Raw genomic sequence first — 25849 nt, forward strand, 5'->3', positions numbered from 1 at the left:
AGGTCTTGCTGGCTGCTTTCTTTTTCCCATTTTTTTCCCCCCTCAAATGATAAAATTCCAGCATTTAGCAGAATGGCATCTTTCTTCCCCAGAAGATGGAGACTTAATTCAGCTCTGGCTCTAAACTGCAGAGGGTCTCTGTAAAAAATAGCTCTCAAAATGCCATCGGATTAGGAATTTGGCCTTTGACTTCACAATTCTAATATTCTTACCATAGCAAGTGGATAAACAACTATTGTACCTGTGAGTGTTTTTACAATGGATTAACAATTCCACATTTCCATTAATATGGTTGACTTCCTTTGAAATACTTTTGGCTGATATGCCCAAATGGTTAGCAAACGATGTACTGGTTAGATTTTAGATGATAATATATTTCCAATTTTAGCATTATTTACCATCTTTTTCTACTAAAAATCCTTCCTGATAAGCACTGAAGACAGAAATACACCTTCCTGTTACACAAACATTTATGAATGACTCCAAGCTGGTTTTCCATGTATAGCTGAGGCTGCTGCTTTTCTGATGAGTGTCTATTGATTAATATTCTGGTGGAAAAAGACTGAAGTTGTAAATGAATACAAGGTGCTTCAGGAAGGATTCTGTTTGTGCCCACCTGGGTATCCATATAAATCCACAGCCTTTATTGTAGTGGACAAGAGCAGAGTTATAAGCTGGGTAAGGCATACATACAGTGTAAAATGTATTCTCAAAAGCAACTAGCAAAAATTGACTCAAGTAAAGGGAGATCTTCCTGGGCCATGCAATCTATATGCTGCAGAGCTCTTGCCTATGGAAATAAAAACGCGTGTTTTCCAGCCCCTGTACAATGATTTAGATGTGCCCAGCTCTACCAAGTGAAAAGCCTTGGCTGGCTGACACAGGACTCATAATAATGCGCTATGGGAATAAGGAGACAAATAAAATACCCTCTGAGAGAGGTTGCTGTGCTTCCAATCTTCAGGATGCCAAGGTCTATGGAAAGACTGCTTGTATAACAATGGTTCCTCCTCCTCATGTCTCTTTGAACACTGACTTACCACCACATTAACTGCGTAGCCTAAATTATCCCTTCTAGCAGCAATTGTTACTTTTGTTAGAGGATATTGGGATTAAGAACATGAGGGGACATGGATTATCGGACACCGTGGTGAGCTCTCTGGAAAAAAAGTGGGATTCTTTGTTTTAAAGAACAAATCTGTTAAGGAAGAAAAATCTTACCAAATATTGATACAGTACAGATGGAATGATTTGATTCATTCACATTAGCTGCTCAAATGACTCTAGAGACACAGGTTAGCAGATGGGATGTTACTTAACAAGGCTTGAGTTACTAGATCGGTATGCAGAGCTGATTTGGATGAAGGACCACAAGTAAGGAAATCAGGATGCAGTAAGCGGGCAGCAAAAAGAGCCACCCAGCATGTGTTGAAGCTGCAGCAGCCTCCTGAGATGAAAAGATTCCCTACTACCAAAGTGGCTCCCGTTGGCCCAGAGACCCCAAAGGACCTGATTCTGGTCAGTCCCTGTTCGTGTACTGTGCCCCAGAAACCTTGGGCAAGAGTGAAGGAGGAGAAAAAAGTCTAGAATCCATTAGCCACTTATCAGATGAGGGCACAGCAAGGGATAAGAGCACTCTAAGGGATCCTTTAGGAATGTTATCCAACGCATTAATTCCTAGCCTACTCAGATGTGTTTTTCCTCCCCTTAAATTCTTCTCTGCCAATTAATGTATCTTTGATGTAAATCACTCAAAACTGAGTATTCCAGAGTGGAAAACTGGTACTTACCAAGGGAGCCTGAGTGATGCAATTCTGCATCCCCTGTCTTTGAGAGGGGAAATGCAGAAGAAGTGGAGAATATTCAGAAGGCTCCCTGAGGTAACTGTGGCTTTTTTTCCCCTGTGAACCACCCCTAGAGGAATGGGTATATTTCCTTATCTCACTAAAGCATTCTGTCTGTTCTTGGAACTATGAAGTGGACCTTTATGCAGTTGGTGGGCGCACACACTGACAGAAGTGCTGATCGCGATCATCTTCCCTAAGAAAACAATATGATTCCACGTGCCTTGAGCATCGAGTGGAAAACAGCCTCATAAGCAGCCACCTGTAGCAAATTGTATCACTGTGCTGTCGATCTACAAAATGAAAGGTATCTTTGAAAGCAGATGAACTAACTCCCTCGTGTGAACAGCCCAAACACATACAGAGGCTCTACAACTATCTCTAAATATACGTTGAATATAATTTCATATTCCATTTATTAACACCCAAAAGTCTTTCCTCCCTCTTTATTCTAAGTACTGCTGTGGAAATCCTCCAGCTCTCCCAGCAGTTCTACAGACGCTGGTACAGCACCAGAAGCAGTGCGAAACAGACCTACATTTATTTCACTCATTTCCATGGGCTGCATCCTTCAGCTCCTCTAAAGGTATTTCTAAAGCAGGTATCAGCTAAGCCACTCAAATCTGGTGGTTTGATGTTAAAAGTCATCAAGTAACATAACACAGTCAGAAGTCAGCAATGGTTTAAAGACTGGGTTTTCTAAGAGCTAACCAACAGCAACACCATCCGCTCGGGATAGGGCCTGGAGCACAAGTGTGATGGGGAACGGCTGAGGGACCTGGGGGGTTCAGTCTGGAGCAGAGAAGGCTCAGGGGGGACCTGATTGCTCCCTACAACTGCCTGACAGGAGGATGGAGCCAGGAGGGGCTGGGCTCTGCTCCCAAGGAACAAGGGATGGGACAAGAGGAAATGGCCTCAAGCTGCACCAGGGCAGGTTTAGATGGAGCTGAGGAACAATTCCTTCCCCAGAGGGTGCTCAGGCATTGGAACAGGCTGCCCAGGGCAGGGCTGGAGTCACCGTCCCTGCAAGTGCTCACACACTGTGGAGATGAGGCCTCAGTGCCATGGGTTAGTGGTGGCCTTGGCAGTGCTGGGGTAAGGGTTGGACTGGATGAGCTTAAAGGGCTTTTCCAACCTGGTTGATTCCATGATTCTCGGGTCCATTGTTCCATTTTTAATTTGAACATGTCCAGTTTGCAATTGGAGCTAATTGGAATGAAAAGGTCAAAACTAAAATAAGTTGCAGGAAGACTGAAACGAAGATCACCATCACCCAAACAGGTTTTTTTCTTTAAATGTGTTAATTCCACACATTTTGAGAGTTTTGATTACCAGTTTAAACTGGAAAACACTTTGACCTTTGTGACAGGGTAACTATTTCCTTATTAGTGGTACTACTCAGGTTCATTAACGCATCCTGGATCCAGCATAAAGCTTCAGCATTCCTCATCCAGGCCACTGGACCAGATGCAGCAGGGCCTTGAACTCACATCTATTTTGATTAAATGAAATTGGTCAAAGAAAAACCCTCTCCCCACAGAAGTTTCAACAAACCCTAATGAGAACCATGCACTGAGGGATATCCTCCTGCGACCACAAGTTTGAAAGCTGCAAACCTCTCACAATCAAACAGAAAAGCAATTTTTCCATTGCGGAACCCCAGCTCAGCCCTGCTGTGATTAACCCCTCATCCCTGGGAGCCTTTCCCTCTAGTACTCACATTGTATTTCAGCTAAAATTGCTTCCATCCTTTATCAGCTTGCCTGTCCAAATCTGTGCAGTGGCTGCTGTGTCCATTGAAGAACGAGATGCACGCAAAGAAATCAGTTTTGACCCACTGAGTCTTTCGTGTCCGAGATAAAAAAAACACATCCACATTTCCTCAGGGATTGTTTTACCTAGCTCTGTTCCAACAATAAACAGCAGCAAGAAAAGCAGCTACATAGCTGATACTGAGGGCAGTTACACCCTTACCTAATGTACTGCAAGCATCATATGAAATGGTTTCTGTTTCATTCATTCAAATTGCATGGATAAAAGGACCTCTCCATAGCTGGATCAAGCTGTGTTTCAAGGGGTGCTTGTGTTGTAGCAGGAAAAAGCCTCCAGAAAAGCTCCTGTTCCCAATTGCTCCATCCTTCATGGGCTCTATCCTTCCCTGAGCACAGCCTCCTCCACGGCTTGCCTCTCCCTTTCTTCATTCCACTGCCAGCTATGGCTTTCGACTGGAAGATCAACAGAGCTGCTTCCATATGGAAAGGAAAACTCAGGATGTCCCCTGCAGCTATAATACATCTGATTTAAGACAAAACACAGGGAATTCCCTAAGTAATTATTGGAGGTGGCAGGAACAAAAAAACATTTTCCTTCCATTGACATTTTCAATGTTCAAGAAGGAGATGGGTGCATTTTCAGGTTCAATTTCTAGTCATCACCACACTGAGACGTGAGGGGAACTACAACTCAATCTACAACAGAGCTAGCTCTGTGTTTGAAAACAACCTGAGCTGAGTAAAACAACTTGCCCACAATCCCTCCAACACTTCCCTGAGCCTCTTCCGAAGAGTCATCATCTCCGTGTTGCTTTTCCCTTGTGAACTTTTAAACCAAACTCACTCAATGTCAATTCATACCGGGTGGTTTTATCTACAGGGGGACAGATCTCTGCTTGTTCACACAAGACAGTGGCCATTGGAATCCACATCAGCAGTGGAAAGACAAGCAATACGGTGGATCCTTGGGAGACATGGAGAGCGCATGCTGCCAAACTGCTTATTGTTCACATCTCCTCAACCCTTCAAGAACCTGGGTCACCAGATCCAGGGAAAAAGGGAAACACCTGGGCAGAATCAGGGAATTGTTTGGGTTGGAAAGGACCTAAGATCATCCAGCTCCAACCCCCTGTCATGAGCAGGGACACCTCACGCTGAAAGAGAAGCAGGCTCAGTGTCCCCAGGTATAAGAGCAGCGAACAAATCCTCTGCTGGAAGTGACTGGTATAGGAAAGCACTGGAGCTGATGCTCAATTGAGACCTAATTGTTAGTAAATAATGATTACCATTCAGCGATACTTAAACCTACTTTGCATGAGAATCCGCTGTAAGAATGACAAATAGCAACTGTTAGGGAATGAGTTTGAATTCATTCTTATAAAATCATGAACTAACAATCCTATCAATGAAGACCTCATTTACTAGCTGGTGAAATAAGCAGAAACAAAGGTAAGCTAATAGATAAACCCCCTACATATAAAACTACTGCGAAACTGCACAAAGTAGAAGGCATTATTAGCTTAGAGTTCAGTCTGTAACTTTACAGTATGCTGATCCGAATAGTGCAGCTTTCCATTAAAAGTCACGATGAAACTAAAATCAATAACAATGAAAACCTGCTCAAATTTAGTATTTTTTGCCAACTTTATTAGGAAAAAAGAATCGAGATTTTGTTTGACAAATTCTGATTTCCATCAAAAGGAATTCTCACAGCAAACCCTTACTATCCATTACAGATTTCCAACCCAAGCATCTGTAATGGAGCAAGCGTGGCAGTCCTCTAATGACTTTTTGTTCTTAGCAAAGACAGACAGCTGAGAGCGGGCTGAGCTCCTGTCATCAGCACCGAGCCAAGAAGAAAGCAGCAAATACTGAAATGTTTATCAGAAACGATCACTTGAGCATGTCTGCCCCAACTTCTCTCGCTCTCACATTGGGTTTCCTTTTGATTTTATGGTGACATGTTCAAACAGTGCTTTGTTCCCCCTTTTGTTTCTGCATGCCCTGTAAATCCCAGCTCTGCAGAGAAGGGCCGCTCCATCCTGTGCCGCGGCCATTGAAGGCATTTTCAAGAGCACGGCTCTGTGAGCACTGGAACTAATGATAACTGGCTTCCAGCAGCTCTGTGTCTCCTGGTTGGGTTCTCTGACATCTAATAAGGTGTGACTGCCAATTAAAGCCTTTCTTGTGGCTGCCATGGTCCTAACAGCACCGTCCCATGTGGATTCTCAGAGGTCTAATAAAGGTGAGCTCATAGTGCGCTCATGCTTGTAGTGAAGGAATGCAGGAATGTGCTCTCCTCTGCTTTTTTGCTTTCTCAAAACTTGTTATAGCACATTACTTCCTATCTTCCAGCAAATTCCAGTGAAAATGGCCACTAAGCTCAAACAAGACTGAGGATACTCAAAAGGACTTACAAACATATACTGAGCTTCTTCAGGAATACGGGCTAAAACCTGTTCTTTCTACACGAGACTACATATATCTCAAAAAAAAAGACTTGCATCAGAAAAGTGGGTTTTGCCTTAAAATTGTTGGTGGATGTAAAGTGCCATTCCTTGAATCTCATCTTGTATCATTCTGGTGGCCTGACACCATCCAGCAATCTATCCTTCAACTCATCAATTTAATGGGCGAGAGAAGAAATAGCCCAATCTTCACCTCTCTGCACCATGGACAGGTTTGTACAGAATGGTTGCATTCTTCTATCCCTTGAGCCACAGAAGCTTCACAGTGTCCAGCTGGTGCTGAAGTATTGTCTGAAGCTTATCTACCCATGGAACACGCTCTGGCTGGCACAAAGCAAAGCCTTCAGCCTCTTTCCCCTCCATGTGCTGGTGTAAGGATGGGCTGGGGGCAGAGGAAGGGTGGGCTTTAGTGACTGAGCCCTTCCTCTGCATTCAGAATCACTGCTACTCACTGCAAGACATAACAGTTTTTTCCAAGTGCCATCACAGAATCAACCAGGCTGGAAAAGACCTTTAAGATCATCAAGTCCAACCTTTAACGCAGCACTGCCGAAGGCATCACTACTCAGTATAAACTTAACCTGGAATTGTAAACCACAAGGCTGGCTCCATCACTGCCCTGTTCTGCACACACACGATTTCAATTTCTTTTAGTTTTTCACTCTCCATACCATTCAATGGCATAAACAGTAATTCCTGAATGAGAATTCTTTTGGTCTCATCTGGTCCTCACTTAAGTATCTGTGTCTTCACTGACTTGGACAGACACTGAGATGGGCTCAGAAGAACACTAAGTGTTCTTCAGCTCTCTACACTGCAGTTCTGTAGACATAAAAAGCCATAGAGAAATTGCATCAGTCTGCAATTAATTAATAAATTAGTTAATAAAGAAATTTATTATTAATTAATAAATTAATAATAAATGAAAAATTAAATATGGGAAAATATGATAAATGAACCCAGAATACATTTCATGGGATTTGGGGGGGGGGGGATGGGGTGTTGAGATTAGGGTGGAGAAAATGGGAACATCTAAACATTAAGATGTGACATAATGCTTGTAAAACGGTACTCTTCTTTCCCCCGTCATCTCACAATGATGATATTTTCAGAGCCTTGCATTTATATCCCGCTACCGAGGGTATCCTATACCATGTAGAAAGGTTCCTCACAGGGTTTCTCATTTGCACAAATAACAATGCTCTCTCTCATCGTCCAAGTCCCACTGTTTTTTGAGGGAAAAGCTTGTTTATTCCCACACAAAGGGACATCCTGCTGTTAGAAAAATCCCCCAGCTAAATGCTTCAGTAAAAAGCCTGCTGAAGGAAAAATACTCATCAAACTGTCCCGAATCCCTTGAGACTCTGGCTCCAAAGAGGCACCAACAAGAACACTCCTTGAAAACATTACACAAAACACATGTAGTCTCATAAAAACAACCATGTTCTGTAGTGGTGAGAGATTTTATCTCTCTGAGGCAAAAAACTCATCACTATTGCCTTCATGTCATGGGCTGTCATACTTCCCAAATGGTTTTGTTCTCTTGCGGATCCCTGAGGATCTCATACACAACTGGTGTGGGGCAGGAGAGAAGAGCATAGGGCAGATCCAGCACCCTGGCGGCTCTGTCTCTGTTGGTGGGTATATTCCTACATTATCCCTTTGCCTGAGAGATGAGGAGGGTCATGGTGCAAGGTCTGGAGGCTAAATATAACACGGTGAAGACAAGAGTACAGCACCACAGGGCTGAAAGGTACATCCCATGCAGGGCAAACATCCTGGACTGCATCAAAAGGAGCGCAAGCAGCAGGCCAAGGGAGGTGATTCTGCCCCACTACTGTGCTTTTGGGATACCCCACTTGCAGCACTGTGTGCAGTGCTGGTGTCCTCAACATCAAAAGGACATGGAGCTGCTGGAGCAAGTCCAGAGGAGGCCACGAGGATGAGCAGGGGCTGGAGCAGCTCCTGTATGGAGACAGGCTGAGAAAGTTGGGGCTGTTCAGCCTGGATAAGAGAAGCTGCATGGAGACCTCAGAGCAGCTTCCAGTGTCTGAAGGGGGCTCCAGGGATGCTGGGGAGGGACTCTTCATCAGGGTCTGTAGCAATAGGACAAGGGGTGATGGGTTCACACTGAAACAGGGGAAGTTCAGTTTAGATCTAAGGCAGAAGCTCTTCCCTGTGAGGGTGCTGAGGCGCTGGCACAGGGTGCCCAGAGAAGCTGTGGCTGCCCCATCCCTGGCAGTGTTCAAGGCCAGGTTGGACACAGGGGCTTGGAGCAACCTGCTCTAGTGGAAGGGGTCTCTGCCTGTGGCAGAGGTTGGAACTGGATGAGCTTTAAGGTCCTTTCCAACCCAAACCATTTCAAGATTCTAAGTGGGAGACAGATAGGTGAAGGTGGGTCTGAAATAGGGCTTGGGGCAAAGCTGACCTGCTGGGAAGCAGCATTATCTGGGTGGATTTAATAGTGTTGCTATGCAGAGAGCCTTACAAACAGCCATGCTGGAGCAACAGGGAACATGTGCGACTCCCACACTTAGTAAGAAAAGCAATCTGTCTGAAAAGGAACACATATTCTTTACATGCTAATGACCAATATTCAAGTTGAACAAAAGTATTTCATTCCAGAATATAACGTTAAGATACTCTACCATGAAACAAATACATTTCAGGTCCACCTTTATTTTTTGTTACATCTGCTAGAAGTAATGAGTACAGAATCTCTTTCAACAAAAGGTCATTTATGTCAATGGCCAGAACCCAGAGAATCAGATCACCTGCGGTAATTGCAAATTAATGCTCTACTGCTAATGCATTAACTACACAATATTGATCTACAATTGAATCATACAAGCTGCTGTGAAGCGACTTTTACTTGAATATTTTTCCGCTTTTATTGCTTTTTCCATAATGCATTTTCTCTTTCCACTGGAATTTGCTATAATTGTCCCCGGTTTTAATTTCCTACAGCAAGATGACTTTGAAAAACGCCCGTCTCTTGCAAAGGCTTGCAAAAACCTAACCACCCATCAGTGTGACAATGGTAAATCACCCCCATGATGCAAGAGATGCAAAGAAACATAATCCAATATACATCTTATCTTGATAAATCGGGGCTTTGAACAAGCTTACTTACATTAGGACACCCAAACAACTTCAGCTGCACTGGAAGCAAATAGCAGTGAACTGCACCTCAGAAAGATGCAGCTAGATGTGTCTAGAGCTTTTGGTATGCAATGGGTGCAGGGTTACTTCCATAAATAAAGTTATTGGGTTTAATTCCATGTCTGAACTTAAAAGGGCTTGTTAAATTTGACTATGTTACAGGAAAATATAGTGCTATTGAGTCAGGAGTGACTGAAATGGTTCAGCATTTGTAATGAAGAATTAAAGAACAAACAGGGTCTTTTTGCAACTGATGCTGAAGTCCACAAAGTGGAAGAATGCGCTGTTAAGCTGCTGTATAAAATGTGAATCCCAGCTACCACTGACTGCCAAGATCCAGGCTGTTTGCTACCCCTACTGCAAAACTTTCTTACACACAAACTTTTAGTAGTAATGTCACCTAAGATGCTGCCCTCCATAGAATCATAGACTTATAGAATGGTTTGGGTTGGAAAAGACCTTAAGATCACCTAGTTCCAACCCCCTGCCATGGGCATCTTCTAAAAGAGGGGATAGAACACACTTTGAATACTGAACCTATCCCTCAAAACCATTCCCTACTCTATCCCTTAATACCACTTGAGGTGGTTATAGCATATATCAAAATATGGCTTTGGTCACTCCTGACTTGCATTTCTGTGTATGATGATTTTGTAAATGGAAAATAAATCCCCGTATCTTACAAATAAAAGCAATTGGGAAAGAAAATAATGGAAAACTGGTTGTAACTGAAATAGCTGCAGAGGAAAACCTGATCTTGCTTTTAATGGAGGTACATTTATTATTCATAAACCTCTTCTCTGAGAGATATGCCAGACTGCAATTAAATCAACCCACAAAGCCTTTGTATTATCTTAGCCCATGAAGGTCTGCTTCTCATGGCAGAGAAGACACAGAATTCTCATCTAGGCAAAATAAAGTGAAGTCCAGTGGCCATGCAAGTGCTGCTTTCCCAGTTCTGTAGCTGGGCTCTGTGGATGGACCAGTACAACCTGTGCTGTTGAGTGGTATCAGACTGCATTTAATGCTGCCTGAATTGACGTTCCATACCCTTTTAAAAAACAAGGAAACATCCACGTGCTATTTTGTGGAACAGGGCAGTGACAGTAGTGGTAGTTCCCACTCCCAGCAGTGGTACTGGGAATGCACCCACTGCTGAGCGCAGAGCTCACTCCATCACCACCAATGTCCAGGCTCCTTGCTTTGTGCCTCTGGATCAGTTGTACCACGTCCTTGTGGTGTTGGAAACGTAAAGTAAGATCACAAAATGTGCAGTACTTTGTCAGTCCAAGCGTCTATTCAGCACCATCTCCAACAGTGTCCAGAGCAGACACTTAAGGCTACAGGATGCATATATAATTCTCCCAGTACAGTCCAGGCTTCTACTTACTGAACTTGGAGACTTGATATGTACCAGACTTGAATAAGACTTGAATCTTAATAGACTGAACCATTCAGCAGATCACTTTATTTGATGCTATCTCCAGATTCTGTACTTGCTCTGTATTTCGGTACTGAGGAAGCAGAAGTAAACTGTCAAAGCTGGTAGGATACGGAACAGGGGGTTTGACTGCTAAAGGAACAACTCCGGCATTTGATACCAAGGACATGTGAGAGATTGGGATTCAGGAAAAGTATATTAGTGGCTTATTTGTGTATCATTTTAAGAAAGGAAAACAACAGCAATGATTCTCCCAATCCTAATTAGGCTCCAAAGTTGACCTGTGAAGATGAGAGTGTCTTCTGTCTATCACAACATATCTCGCTTGAGCAAGTCTAGTCCTGGTCAAGGGTATTTCTTGTAAGGCTTTATAGAGATTACTTGTTTCGTTGTCCCTTCCATTTGCTTTTCCCCTGGTGAGGGAAAGACTTGTGGCCTCGACTCACAATCCTGTATGCAGTTTACTAAAGGCTTATGTTAAAATAAATGTAATTGAACTAGTTCAGACTTTACCTACACAGCAGCTTTAGAACTCATTTATCCCAAATGACTTTCAATGACTTCCCTCCATTAGTGAAAGAGAAATAAGCCACTCACACTGAGGATAGGGATGATCCAGAGGAGTTTAACGTTAGCCCATACAAAAGTGAATAAATGACATGAAACAACTTCATTTTTTAGTCATCCAGAACCAGATGGAGCAGATGTAGACCAGAAACTCCACATTGTACAGCTCAGATCACACAACACTGTTAAAAACCCAAGCAAACCACTGAGTTGGCCCGTTTTGGGGCTTTTTTTGTCTGAAACACAGCAAACAAATGACTAATCTCAGCAGACACCAGCGCTGTGTAAAAAGGTTGGTCACACTGAATCTAATTTTAATGTCAAAGAGACTTGTGGGAATGAAACCACTCCAGTCATTCCACAGAGTGACACAAAGCTGACATCCACAGAATCCACAGATGCTGTTGTCTGTGATGGGAACTCCAGATCAAGGGGATGAGCATCAACCAGAACGTAGCAATACATAATGGAATATGAGAACATCACCACCACCTGCCTCTTAGCCCTTCTAACACATATGCTGCAAAGTAGAGCAGGTAAGGGGCTGATTTCCAGCCAATTTTCTGGTGCCCATGATAACAGACCACTGAGGCTTCATTCCATGACAGGGACTAAATAACCATGCCGGTCTCACCAGCATCTCAAAACAACACAGACAATGTAAAAAGCCTCAGCTACTGTATTCAGGGGGTTGGAACTGGACGAGCTTTAAGGTCCCTTCCAACACAAACCATTCTGAGATTCCATTATTCTATGATCCAGTCTAAAACCTTACTCCATTACAACAGGCTACACCACCAGCCTCTTATGCAGGAGACAGAGATCTGCAGAGCTCTGCACCTCCTGCTCTAATAATCATGCTTAAGGGACAAAGATACCTGGGTGAACAGGGATTACTTTAGTGGGACCAAAGTAGTGTTCTTTGAAATGCCTCTCCCCTTGAAAAGGTTCTTTGCAGAAGACAAACCCCAAGAATAAAGGAACATCAGAGAGCTGAAACTTAACTCTATGCCAACCCTGTTTGTATGACAAGGGAGTGATGCTTAATGTTTAAATCCTATAGGTCAGAGAGAAAAAGTGATAACATACTCAGGGCAAGCCTCTTCCAAGGTTGGCACTGGAACACCTGAAGTGTTATTTTGGCAACTCCTCCTCCATCTGAAATGATTGTCTCTTAGCAAGAAGCATGAAGCTTCACAGGGTAGTGGTGAAATCACTGTCTCTGGAAGTGTTCATAAACCATGAGGATGAGGCCCTCAGGGCCATGGGTTAGTGGTGGCTGGGAACGGTTGGACTTGATGAGCCTAAAGGTGTTTGCCAACCTGGTAGATCCTATGAAAATTGCTTTCAGTGGTATAAACCCTCCATGATTCTAATGTTTGAAGCTACATTCTGGTTTTGATTCCTTTCATTCTAATGCTTTAAAGAAAGAAAGGATACCTGTAAAACAGATGCCCCACTGTGCAGAAACTGAAGTCCACTTTCAGCAGAATCGATGCCTCCAGTTGCTAAGATGGGAAATCCGGGAAGAGCACGGGCTATGGCAGACACTGCGCGGAGGGCGATGGGCCTGATGGCATTTCCTATGGAAAACCAGAACATGTTGTCAGCAGTAGCAGAACGCACCCTGATGTCATTTGCGAGTGCCTCATGCTAAGGAACATCAGGAGCTAACATCTAATTCTGAGACGCAGAGGATGTGTTCATTTATAAATTGACACCAAGTGGGTTTTAAGTGCTATCAGTACTTGTAAAGTACTATGAATTTGGCTGAAATACAGGAAATCACAGAAACATTTGGATAAACATTGCAAAGCTGGCTGGAACATTTTAGCTGATGTTCAAAACAAAGACTAACAATGTCTGAGACAGAAAGCAATACTTTCCCATACAGTACACTGTAGACAGAGACCTGTGTTTCTACATAAAGAATCAGCTTGTCTTTTTGAACACAGACCAAATCAGAGGGAACATCTCATTTGTTTGTCTGAGTAAAGATTCTTTAAAAACTCCATTTCACTGCATTTGACATCTCACATCTTATTTAACATGTTTCCCCTTTGGATGTTTGTACATTTGGACAATCCTTTAAGTAAGCCCCCTTTAGTCAGAAGCTCAAAAGAATAAAGTATATTTATTTTAGAGTCCTATCTCCAAGACTGGAGCTTGTACTTTTAAATGGTATCCAGAAGTTGAGTCAGACAACTCCCTGCTACATTTAGAGGAACGATGACTAAAGTCTCAATGCGTTGCGTCTGCAATGCTTCTGCTTTGGCTACATCCTATTCACGGTATGCAAGCCTTTAATATATGCATACAGATGCTGCTCATTAAATGATGGAGAGAACAGACAGCTGACACTTCCCCTGATGTTTTATCTGAGGCTGGTTGGGATTTCTCTGGATAACTCCTGTATTCTTAACATTCCCATTTCATTTAGAGAACCTTTAGGGAAATTTCCATGTATAACATGGAAAACACTGGACAACACTACAGTAGCGTAAGGGAGGCACACATCACCCCCAGAGGAACTGGCTGGCTGTCAACCCTGTCAGCCTACACAGAGCTAGTACTTTCGGGTTTGTACTGTATTAGGTAATTCAGGGAAATACCATGATTTGAAATGCTTCTGAACACCCTCCGTGGGTATTTTCATAACCTTTAAAGCTCTGACCTTCTGCAAGAGCAAATAGCCAAAAGGGAAGAAAGAAATAAAACCAATGCAATGAACAAAACAAGAGGAAAGAAGAAACCACAGTTTGGAAGTGTGGGAAAAGAGCCCACGGGGGAACAGTAGCTGTTGCATCCCCACACCTCTGCTTAGATGCCTGATCAACATCCTCAGCTCCTGCAGACAAGACTTCAACCCAAGCAAGCTGTGCTGCAGTTCTTTCTCTACCCTTTCTGAGACAGAAGCAGGGCAGTTCTGCTGCCTGGACTGTTAATAGAAGAAAGTCTTTAGTAAAGGATAAATCGCTTTTTCCAGCCAGTACTGTGTTGCTGAGCCCAGCATCAACCCTCCCTCCAGTGTCCCTGTCAGTGCTGCCTCTCAGGCCAAGGTTTCTGGTCTGCACAAAGGACCTGCCATCAGCTCAGGGTTCTGCTCTCTAGAACGAGCCTCCTCCTTGCTTGTGCACCAGCTCAGACCTCCCAGGTCTATGGGTCGATGGGGAGAATGACCCCACCACAAGTTCAGCTCACAAAACCTGCCATGTTTTGCTATAAATAGGACACGGTCACTTTGCCAAGGAGCTCTTTTATCAAGGTAATTTTCCACTGCAGAAAACTGAAATCTGGTTTGTCATAACCATTAAACCCCCTGTGTGTTCAGCTCACGTTGCCTTTTGCAACATCCCCCTCGCTGTAACCCTGACAGACCACACTGAGTTCACAGCAGACCCTGGCCCATCAGTATTAAACACATTCACACCCAAAAGCAGCCCCTATTGACATCTGCTCTGGATTCAGCATGGAATTATCTTCTTGGGCAATGACAATCTCTGCTGCCTCAGGATAAGCACCTTCTCATTACATACTTAATACAACACCTCCTCCTTCTCCTATAGATGATCACTGCAGCTAGCAAAACCCAGAAGACTCACTATATGATCAGACAGACTCCTCTGCTTGCCAGCAATTCCATACCAGATGTTCTTGGATGCCCATGTTAGGGATCAGAACTGCTCACAGGCTTTGCACAGATACTTGTTGTCTGTAGTTCAACAGAAACTACATGGTCCTATAATGTTTTCACCACCTAAACATCCATTTGCGTACATGGGTAATGCTTAAATTCACCCAAGGAAGTGGTGAATCCCTGGCACTGCTCAAGGCCACGTCGGACAGAGCTTTGGGTGACCTGGTCTAGTGTGAAGTGTCCCTGCCGATGGCAGGGGGTTGGAACTGGATGATCTTAAGGTCTTTTCCAACCCAAACCAGCCTGGGATTCTGTGATTCCATGACAGCTTGACCAAGAAGCATTCTCAGTGTGCTCTAGTGAAAACTAGAGCCTGGTTCATAAAACTTAGATATCTCACCAAAACTGCCTTTAAGAATCTCCCATCACAGAAGAACAGGTCACAGAAAGGACCTGGAGCTGAACAGGAACTTTCCACAGGACACTAATGACTATTTGCTGTTTGAGCTAGATCAATCGTAACATGTTTGAAAGAAACAGACTAGCTCTCTGAAAGAGGATGACTGCTAGGGTCCAAAGAGCAAATCTTACAACAGAATTGATGGCACGGTCTTAGAGAAAGACTTGAGGCAAAAAACCCACATGGAACCACGCTGTTTGCTTCCACGCATTTACTTATCAATCCTTCGGAGGGCCATACATGCCAAGACATCCACTACACATCAAAATGGCTGGGAACAATCTCATCCAAAAGCACTAGTTCATGGAATTCCTCCAACAGTCAGTGTTTGAAATTGAGGCTACAGGTAAGCATCAGACTTGTTATATTGCTTTCGGGCACCGACAGAGCTACTGCAGAATCTCACTGTGATGAGCTAGTTATTCCTCAGAAAGGTGAAAGAATATAGATGCTGTTAACTCCAAAATCATGTGGCTAGAGGAAAAAACCTTTCCAGTCTGCATGAGTTAAAAACTGACATCTGCCTTGAGGCATGAAGGTTTCTATTCTTTTAACCCCAATGTAACTCTAAGAGGTTGCATTCCATCAGCTTTTAAGCCTTACAGACCCTTGACCTTAATGGTATCCCATAGCAAAGAGTTCCACAAGACAATATTTCCGGAATATAACAGTTCCTTTCCTCATTGTGATTAAATTAGCCACCTTCTCACTTAAATGACTATCTCTGTACAATGGTCAGTAGAGGAAAAGGAGCAAATTACAGTTTATTTAAGGTTCAGCACAATAAGTAATCAGAAAGGCCTTCACTCAGCCCAAAGAAATCAAGCATATGATTTGATGACACCTAGCAGAGATGGCAATGAGGCTTAGAGTTTATTATGGAACATAGGTAATTTTCAGTACTAGCTGCACTTGATACTCATAATAGGAGCTATTACTTACGTTTGGTGATTACTAAATTAGTGATAAATTGGTACGATGGCAAAAGTATTCCTTTCACCTGTAACTCCCCCAAATGAATGTAAAAACATTTCAGGAGTGCTACTGACGAGAGTAAATACATGGCTCTAATGACAATCAGAGGGTTGACTGAGGTGCCACTATCTTCTTTGCTCTACAGAATACAGAACATCAGAAGGTGCAGCCATTCTCGATCAACAGTTCAGAAGCTTCCCCTTCTGTAAGAAATGCTTCTGGTCTGGAACACAACGTGCTTTACCTGTGATAGAGATCCTTCTGCCTACTGAAATGGTGAAATAACCCGAAATAAAAGAAAGAACACAGCAAACAGGAAGGTAATAAATTCCAATATAGATATTTGTGGAGACTTGAGTTTTTCAAAGGTTGAAATAACGGAGATTTAAGGAAGAGCTGTATGTAGTAATGGAAATATGCAGAAGTTTGTCTGATAAATCACATGGAATTTAAGAAGCCTGAGGTCCAAATCCAGCATGCATTTGAAAGACAGCTCAACGCCAAGAAAATAAGCATCTACCACATACTTTGATGTGCTTGGGAATTGTAATTCCACTAGTTAAGCACCTGTAGCTGGGAAACTGCTGACATGGCACTCTCTCGATAGTAGCATTACAGCTGCTACCAGATGCTTGATATGGCTATCATTTACCTTGCTGTAAAAGAATGAGATTTAGCAAACAAAGTCCATGTATCCAGACCTCAAGGAGAGGAGTGAGATGTGAAAATGGAAGAGAGAAAAATACCTGGTGGAGATAACACAGTCTCATAGAATCATAGAATAGTTAGGGTTGGAAAGGACCTTAACATCATCTAGTTCCATACTACTCTATGTTGCAAACTACCCTTTTGAATATCTCATTATTTAGGGAAAAATGGTTGCAAATAGAGAGTTCAATAATTCAATATGTGTCTGATGCCAAAGTCCTCGACCTTCTTCTTCACTTAAACCAAAGAATTTTGGTTTTCTTTCTTTTTTTAAGTCAGTTTTTTCTGTGGCTCTCAGGGATTGCCTTCAAGGAAATCCAACAGGGCAAAATAGAGCATGAAGGAGAAGTAGAACTTATGTTGATCAAATGCTCTGATCAGTGCAGACAGGCAGAGCTGCCCCGGTCCTCCGAGGACTGCAGGCTGATGGAAAACTGGTGAGAGGTATTATACCTACTTAGGAAGTAAAAAACCCTCTACCAGTGCCAGAAAACACATTTTATTATGACTTCAACACCAAAAATTTTCACTAGGTTGAGGACTGAGAGCCAAATCTGATGCCTTCTTCTAGGAGAAGCCTGGGGTTAAGCTTCAGGCAGATCAGTAGCTTTGGCAATTCCCAGCAGAAACAATTCAGATCTTCTTGATCACAGTGATCCACCAACCTCAAGTCTAAGAAGCTTTGAATTCTGGGCTACATTCTTGCAATATAGTGCACTAAACGTGGTAGCTTAAAGTCTTCCACACATATCTGCAGCAGCTCTAAGTGGACCTTTAGGTAAAGACGATCCAGATGCGTTAGAAACCAGCCAAACAGAACTGGGGTGAATCAATTCACACTGACAATACTGAGTCTGAACCTTGAAACAGGTTGAATGGTCTTTATCAAACTCTCTATCAACAAAAGCAGCAGATTTAAAAGGGAAACTCTCATATCTTTGGTTAGGAGATGCCTTAAAAGCCAATTTTTGTATCTATGGTTACTAGATGGAAAAAAAAGGAATTTGGGTCATAATTCTCCCCATTCTGTGCACTGTAAAGCAAAATGAAGCCTTCATTTGCATTATATTATATTACACTTCAGTCTTTTATAAATTGAGTACCAGATTTAAAAGAGCCTACATATTACAAGGAAAAATTGGCTAATAAATTATTTTTTATTAATAAATTCCTGATGCAGTCTGTTCTGCTGAAAGAAAGAAACCCTCAAAATCTCCCTCCCTCTGTAAATCCATTCTTGGAAGAGAGCTGAAATTCCCATCTTCCTGACCATTCAAATGAATAAACCTAATGACAAAAGACGCCAATGACAGCAAATAGAGTTTGGGATGAAGACTGCAGAAGGCAGTTGGTCTGGAAAAACAGAGGTGCTGGAGATGATTAATCCAATGCTGCAGGAAGGAACCACATAAGAAAGTTTGGAAATTAAGGAAAAAACCCACAAAAAACAATTCTATATTAAGGATTTTTTTGCATAATGTGCATGCTGCCTAGTTCTGGTGATCAAAGTGCTTTATATAATATATATATCATCTGCATCTGTAAACAGGCCAGGGAAACGTGCTATACACACAATTTCATCTTATACACATATTTTGTTATGCACCATTCATTCACTTCGCATTCCTTCCGATGGGAATGCTTCTGTGCCATGTTCTTTCCCTCTCCCACCTGTAGGTGGCCATCATAAGCTACACTTATCAACAAAGTCATTAGCAGGGTTTTCAATACTGTCATATCCAGATAATTAGCAATTTATTTAAATAACCAATTTCGGTGGAAATAATTGCCATGGAATGCCCTGAACCTACTTTTTTATAAACTATAATAAAAGTGTTAAGATAATCCCTGACATTTGCAAATGCCATTAGTTCACCTTTCCTTTTGATAGTGCTATGGCATTATGTTTAAACAATTACCCGATAACGCGGTGGTTTAATGAAACAGTGTAGCAGGCACATCCTTCAAAATGGCCAGAGAATGCATTTATATGCAGAAGAAAACTGAATAAACAGACATGTTTAGAGAGAAAGACTATCCACTGCTGTTATGAGGTTCCCCAGATGGGACACACAGTATTCAGCACACTGAAAACTACAGCTTAGTGCCGAAAGAGCAAGCTCAAGATGGTCCTTGCCACAGCTTTAATGGTGCACGTCAGGATGCAGAGAAGAGTCTTTCACTGCTCCTCATCTATTTCACAGCCTGGGCAGTCCTTCAGTCCATTCGCACTCACACAGTAATTGCCATTTGGCCAAATCACACTAATAATGTACTATTTCCTCAGGCTCTGGCCATTTCCAACCAAAACTTTTAATTATTCATTTACCAAATGGAGCAGTTGAGGGAATATTTGTTTTATGGGGGGGTTCCACAGCAGTTTGCCAACATCCTCAAAGCAATGGCTGACTAATGCTTCATTTGATCCATAATTTGTGATGGGTAACGTGCCAACACTACTGAATCAGTGTCAAAGGTTCTGCTGACTACAGCGAAGCCAGGACTTTACCTCAATAGAATAAAGTGAATGATTCTGCAGATTCGAAACTGTTTCTACCTCACTCTGCCATCACTGGCCCTTGAAACCACAACGACTGCATTCTACTCGCTTTTGTTAGCGTATTGTGACTGTTACATGCATGGATCAAGAAACTGTTGGTTAATATGAGTATAAAATGTGTTAATATTTTCCCTGCTAATTATTTCCCCCTTTTCATTTAGAAGCTTCTTTCTCATATGACTCTCTTTGGGATACCCCTGGGTTTGAGTTGAACCTGTGACTGGTAAAAAGAAGTCATCATTCTGCTTCCTGTTTCCTTCACAAATAAAAATCAGTGTCCTTTTTAGGCTTTCTTTTGACCATTTCTGAATTTATACTAATGATTATTTATGCTCTTGCAGCTCAAAGTTCATCAAATCACCAGAGTTCTCGCTCAATAAATGTTTGGCAGTCATCAGAGACTCCTCTCAATTAAAAAAGGTTCGAATCAGAGAAAGAGAGAGGGAAAAATTAAATTTTCCTTATCTGTAAATATTATTTATCCAGAAGACCTGGGGGAATTCTCACTCATATTGAGCTTCAGCAGGAAAAATCCCGAGGACAGATACAAATTGTTTTGCGATTGCTGCATAAGCTGGCTAAACATTTTCTAACCGAGCCATTCCCTCACTGAAAACTACAGAGCCACTAAAAATCGATCCTTCTGGTGATCTGCATGAAACCCAGCAGAACATTTTCTGTTGCAATTTAGCAGATGTTTATTATTTAATTCCATTCAGGCTTTCTACTTTGGTTTCACTTGAACCTGGGGATTGTCTCACACTGTGCTGTTCACGTTCTTTCCTTTGCACACTACAAGGAGAGGGTCCAGCGGAGGCCACAAGGATGCTCAGGGGTCTGGAGCATCTCTCTTATGGGGCCTGGTTAGCCTGGAGAAGAGCAGCCTGAGAAGGGATCTCAACAATGCAGATCAATAGCTCAAAGGCGGGTGCCAGGAGGACGGGGCCAGACCCTTTCCAGTGACAGGACGAGGAGCAATAGCCATAAACTAGCACACACCTAGTGTCACTTCAACATGAGGAAGAACTTCTTTACATGAGGGTGTCAGAGCCAAATTCTGCTGGGCAATCCTTACCCTCAAAAGATGCAACTGCTTCACTTGAACACAGGGCAGGTCTCACAACCCATTAATATACAGAGACAGATGTGCTTAACTCAGTCTAGTACCAGTGTTCGTGGCTATTTACGCAGATGCTTAGAGATCTGTTCAAAGGCAGCCTTGCCTCTGTCAGCCTCAGATCTCAAACCTTTGTTTGAGCTGGTTTTAACCTCCTTAGCGAAAGCAAGCACCACGGTCAACATGACCGTGATGCCAGAAAGCAGGATGTCTGTGTACGTCTACCAAACCTGAAGCATCCCTTGCACCGCTGAATAACTACTTGCCTAAGAAGACCATTACAGAAAAGGAAGAACTCATGAAAGTACAGCGAACTGAAGAAACCAGGTCTAGATACCTAGAAAGCTCAGATGAAGTATTACCTTCTCCCTTTACAGAAGTTAGGATCATTCTTGCCCTATTTCAGGACTTACTGATTTGATTTTATCTATTTTATCTATTTCACCTTATTGCTACCATCTAGTAATACACAATTTTATGTATGGCTATATTTAGATCTATTTATAGATCTAAAAAATACATTAAAAATGATGGCATGAACACAAAACTTTGTGAAACAAATGACTCCATTTCAGCAGAAAACCCTTTATTTGCCTGTGCAATGATATGTGTGCCTACACGCACATCTACCATATCATTATTACATATCCATATAATCTCTGTGAGTGTATATATATATATATACACGTGCACACTCAGTAGCTATATTTCCATATTCACATATACATAAAACAGTGGATGACACGTCCCCTGATAAAACCTGTTATTTCAACACTTCCAGGGAAAAGTGTTAAAATAAATGGCTCATCACATACAATGTGTTAAAATAAATGTTTATTTCAACACGATGTGTATCGTAGCCATTTATTTCAACACTTCCCGTTTCTCAAGACTCACACAACCAGGAGAGCTGATAGCTATACCTAAGGTAGTTGAAGCACATAGCCATACTCATCTGCTTGCCATAGGATGAGTAGGAAGCTATCTGACACCTTTTTTTCCTCCCAGCAATAAATGGAAACTACCTACCTTGCCTATTCATGGGGATCTGCATGTGTCTGTAAGCTGGTGGGCTGCATCATCATTTGGAAAGAACAAGGGCCATACCGGAGTATGTTGAGCTCTTTGGAAAGCAAGCTCCTGCTGCCAGGGCAGGCTCGGGAAAAGCAGCAAAGCATGGGGGTTTCGACAAGTTCTCTTTGCAGTTCTGGAGTTCAACACAAAGGGATCTGGGCAGACTCATATGAACAACAGCAGGAACTAGAGCTGTTCATACTGAAGGCTGGAAGGGATGGGATTTTTGTAGGGCCAGTTATAATCTAATGATCAAATGATGGGTTGGGAGAGGACAGCTGGGTTCCTGCTCTATCCTGCTGAAAACAACATCCTGGGAAGATTCTTCAGCACCCAAGACATGCCACAGTTATGTTAACAAAGAATCTGAAGGATCTATGGAGCAGAAGGGTTACAACTTTAGGTGGTCTTTAAAGTCAAAAATACAGAATCACAGAATCAACCAGGTTGGAAAAGCCCTTTAAGCTCATCCAGTCCAACCATTCCGCAGCACTGCCAAGGCCACCACTAACCCATGGCACTGAGGCCTCGTCTCCACGGTGTGTGAACACTTGCAGGGACGGTGACTCCAGCACTGCTCTGTGCAGCCTGTTCCAATGCCTGACCCCCCTTTCAGTGAATATATAGTCATTGGGAGCTTCATGTTGGTGCATTCAGGCTAATGAACTTGCTCCTACACATTGAGCTCAGACATTACATTATATGCCAGTGTTAAACCAGCATCAATTACTTTCTCTGCCAGATTTTAGGAGGAGAGCACAAGAAGATCCCATTCTCTGGTAGTTCCTGCTAAAGCTGGAGGGCACTATGCCTTTATAGCTCAGTCTCCAAGGGACAGAGGCAGGATGGGGATGAAGATGTGTAAAGAATGCACAAAACACACACCAAATCTCCCCAAGTCAAGAGTCCCTCTGAGCAGTATTTACCACTAACTCGTCTGCAATGTTTTCTTACAGCTTTCCTCCTTTGAAAAACTCTCAAAGCATGATTAGAGATTGCCTGGGCCATAGCAAGACAGCATGGCCTTAAGAAGATAAACACTTGGTGGGGGGGTTCTCTTTTCTTTTGCTTGTGCTTTCTCTTCCTTGCAATTGCAGGTCTGTTTGCTGCTCTGGAAAGAGCACAAGCCCACAGATTAAACTAATGCCGTGGCAGCGAAGACTTTGCAAGCAGCACACCCTGTCACAAGACTGCTTTGCACCCAGGCAATGAAAAATGGAGACCACAGTTTCATCAACCCACAAATAAATTCAGTGCCTCGAGCCAAGCCCCTGCAAGTGCTAGTTGCCTATACTCAAACATCTCTCTTCCCATGAAGTTATCTTCCTTCACTGTCACCTTTGGCAGAGAAAACACTATAATCATTTTGTAGCAGAATAATGTACAATGCAATGAAAGTTCTCCAGAAAACAAAACGTGTTTTCACCCTTTCATTCTCTTCAGATGTGATTAGATCCAGAGAGAGGAGACATCATCATTCCCGTGAAGGCACCGCAGGTTGAAAGATTGGGCCTCAGGAGTTGGCAAGATGCAACAGAAGTGCTTTATCCCTAAATACCAAGCAGTTTCAAGAAAGGCAATTGCTCACAGAATCGTAATGATGGACATACTCAGCTAATACCCACTGTAGACAGTAAAACCCTGTATTACAGACACGCAGCGCTCAATGACACAAGAACATTTTCTTATGATTAGGGTGTTATAACCACATAGGTCTCTAAATATTTAGACACTGGTATTGTTGTAATGAAATTACCATGACAATACTTAGTTTTCCAGAAAAGAAAAGGACCGCTCCCTCCAACAGAGACCTGATACCTTGGGCTTTACCTGAGACTTTGGCTGCACAGGGATGACAGCTATAAAGAAAGGCTTTTTCTTCTGTTCCTTGTTTTTCATAACCTCCACTGTCATGGGAAGCTTCAGTCCATTTCTTTAGGTGAGAGTTTAGAGCAAGCTGAAGAGTTAATGTCTTCATGGAAAACAAAATGATAGCATGTCCATGCTGTGCAGACTATTTGTGAAGCACAAACCCTATTTGTGGAGGCCTTTACTAGCTCTGGATACATTATGGTCAGTGACTAAAACATGGTTCTATCAGGCCTGCTTTGTGACCAGCTATGCAACTCAATGCTGATTTCAAGATGAAATTAGACACCTGTATCATAAATCTGACTTCTCCATTAATAAAAAATAACAGCATTAATAGGACTAAATATTCATTTCTTTGATGTATTCACAGCAACATAAGGGGATGCAAGGGAATTTAGTGCACTGCTCTTTTAATTGTTATCCATTGAGGGCAGCTCAAGGGGTAAAGGGTATTAATTTATGTACTTACTCATCCCCTTGGCTTCCACTGAATTAAACCAGTAGCCACACAACTCCTAAACACTGGTCTTTTTATCTCACTAAAGAACAAAGGTGGAAGTGGAGTAAATCTGGGTGTGAAGAGAGCAATTCCACCTGAGCAGAAGAGGCAGCAGTCACCCGTCCTGGACACAGATCCCACATTCTTGTTCCAGGATGTCACATTGCCCTTTTCTCTAAACCTGGTGGTAATTCAAAGGAAAGCTCTGTCGAAGGATGCTTTGTAAATCAACTCAAGCGGTCTCCTTTACATACCAATGTCCCGGGCACCTTATTCCATGCATTTTCATGGATGAATTTTTATGCCCATTAAAACCACAGCCTCCAGTGTGGAAAGAAGGCTGTTCACAGAAGCACACAGGACTGTTGTTGACTGTTGCTGTCACCCACAAAGGAATTACATTCTCATCCTTCCTGCTTTTCTCTAACCTAAAGTCAAACATATCTGAAGGAACTGATTCACTCTGGGGGCAGTGTATTTGTCACAACTGGGTTGTTTTCTTCTCCTTGGTCCCGCAGAATTACTAGGAATGCTGAAGGTTATTTTAAGCAATCTATGTACATATGAAAATGAAGAGATCCCATTTGCATGAGCTCTCGCTGACTTAATACTGTGCATGGAAAGCTCCAAGACGAAGACTCACAAAAGCAGAAATGTTCCATGTGCAACTCTAACACATCTGTTCAGCACTGAAAAGCCAGCATTTAAGTCCAAAGCACCAGAGGGCCAAAACAAGTGCATTTCTTGGAATCAAAACAAATGCGGGTAATTGAAGGAAATACTATGAAGCACACAAAGACAGAACAATGCCATATGTTGCACAATGCATCGGGTAATCAATTTAGTGTATATGCCAAATTTACTAGAAGCCCAAATAGGCTTAAGCTCTTTCTTCACAAGATCAGAAAGTGAACTGCAAGCATTACAGAGTGCATTTAAAATCAGAGGGGGAAAAGTGGGATTTTCTTTTTACCTACAGAACCCAACTAAAAATTAATCTCCTAAATTCTAAGCTGTAACGAATCAGGTCCAAGCTTCACTTTTGATCCAACTGCTCTCACAGACTTACAGTTTTGGGCCATGGTGTGTTCCACTGCCTAACAGAGAAATGTGATTTAAGAATCATTTTACACACTTCTACTTTAAAGATTTGAAGTCGGGATCGTTTCCTGCCATCATTTGTGATTCTACACACAACACATTACTGAAGGTCTCATCAAACAGATGCGCAAGCAACCTTGCAGGCATCATGGTCCTAGATCAAGTATGAATTCACAGTTACAGTATTAAAAAGATAGTAGAAATCCCTAATTCAAGTGGACAGTATCACCTCTGAAGCCAAAGTAAATGGTGGAGGATAACAGTTTTTGGACTTGGGTTACAGTGTCAATGCAGGGACTTGAGCTGTGTTAACCCACCAAGCTTCATCTTGCTTGCCAGAGCATGCTTGTCAATATTTAGCTCCCAGGGAGCACATCATGAGTCTTTACCAAAACCAGCTTAAATACCAAATACTCTGGTGGCTGCTGTGATCCTTTTTCTAACACTGAGATTAAACTGCTGGAATTTCCTGCGAGCTTTTTAAACCAGAGGATGTGTCCTAGATATACCTACTGTAACAAGAATATGAGAAACAGCATTAAGGGATTGCAGTGGTGTTATTGGGGCTTATTAAAACACAGACAAATACCAG

General features: G+C 42.5%; 1 protein-coding gene across 2 annotated transcripts in view; it reads right to left on the reverse strand.

The window, feature by feature from the left end:
- The window catches only part of DPYD (dihydropyrimidine dehydrogenase), a 357309-nt gene that overhangs the window by 49993 nt on the left and 281467 nt on the right, over positions 1 to 25849 (reverse strand). For both annotated transcript variants that reach the window (XM_062606149.1, XM_062606148.1), the window contains exon 19: positions 12695 to 12837. In XM_062606149.1, the coding sequence (XP_062462133.1) occupies positions 12695 to 12837 (143 nt within the window). The remainder of the gene's footprint in view (positions 1 to 12694; positions 12838 to 25849) is intronic.

The sequence above is a fragment of the Pezoporus occidentalis genome, unplaced genomic scaffold, assembly GCF_034315485.1.
Source record: "Pezoporus occidentalis ecotype Australia unplaced genomic scaffold, CSIRO_AGI_Poc_V1 ctg94, whole genome shotgun sequence".
Taxonomy (NCBI): Eukaryota; Metazoa; Chordata; class Aves; order Psittaciformes; family Psittacidae; genus Pezoporus; species Pezoporus occidentalis.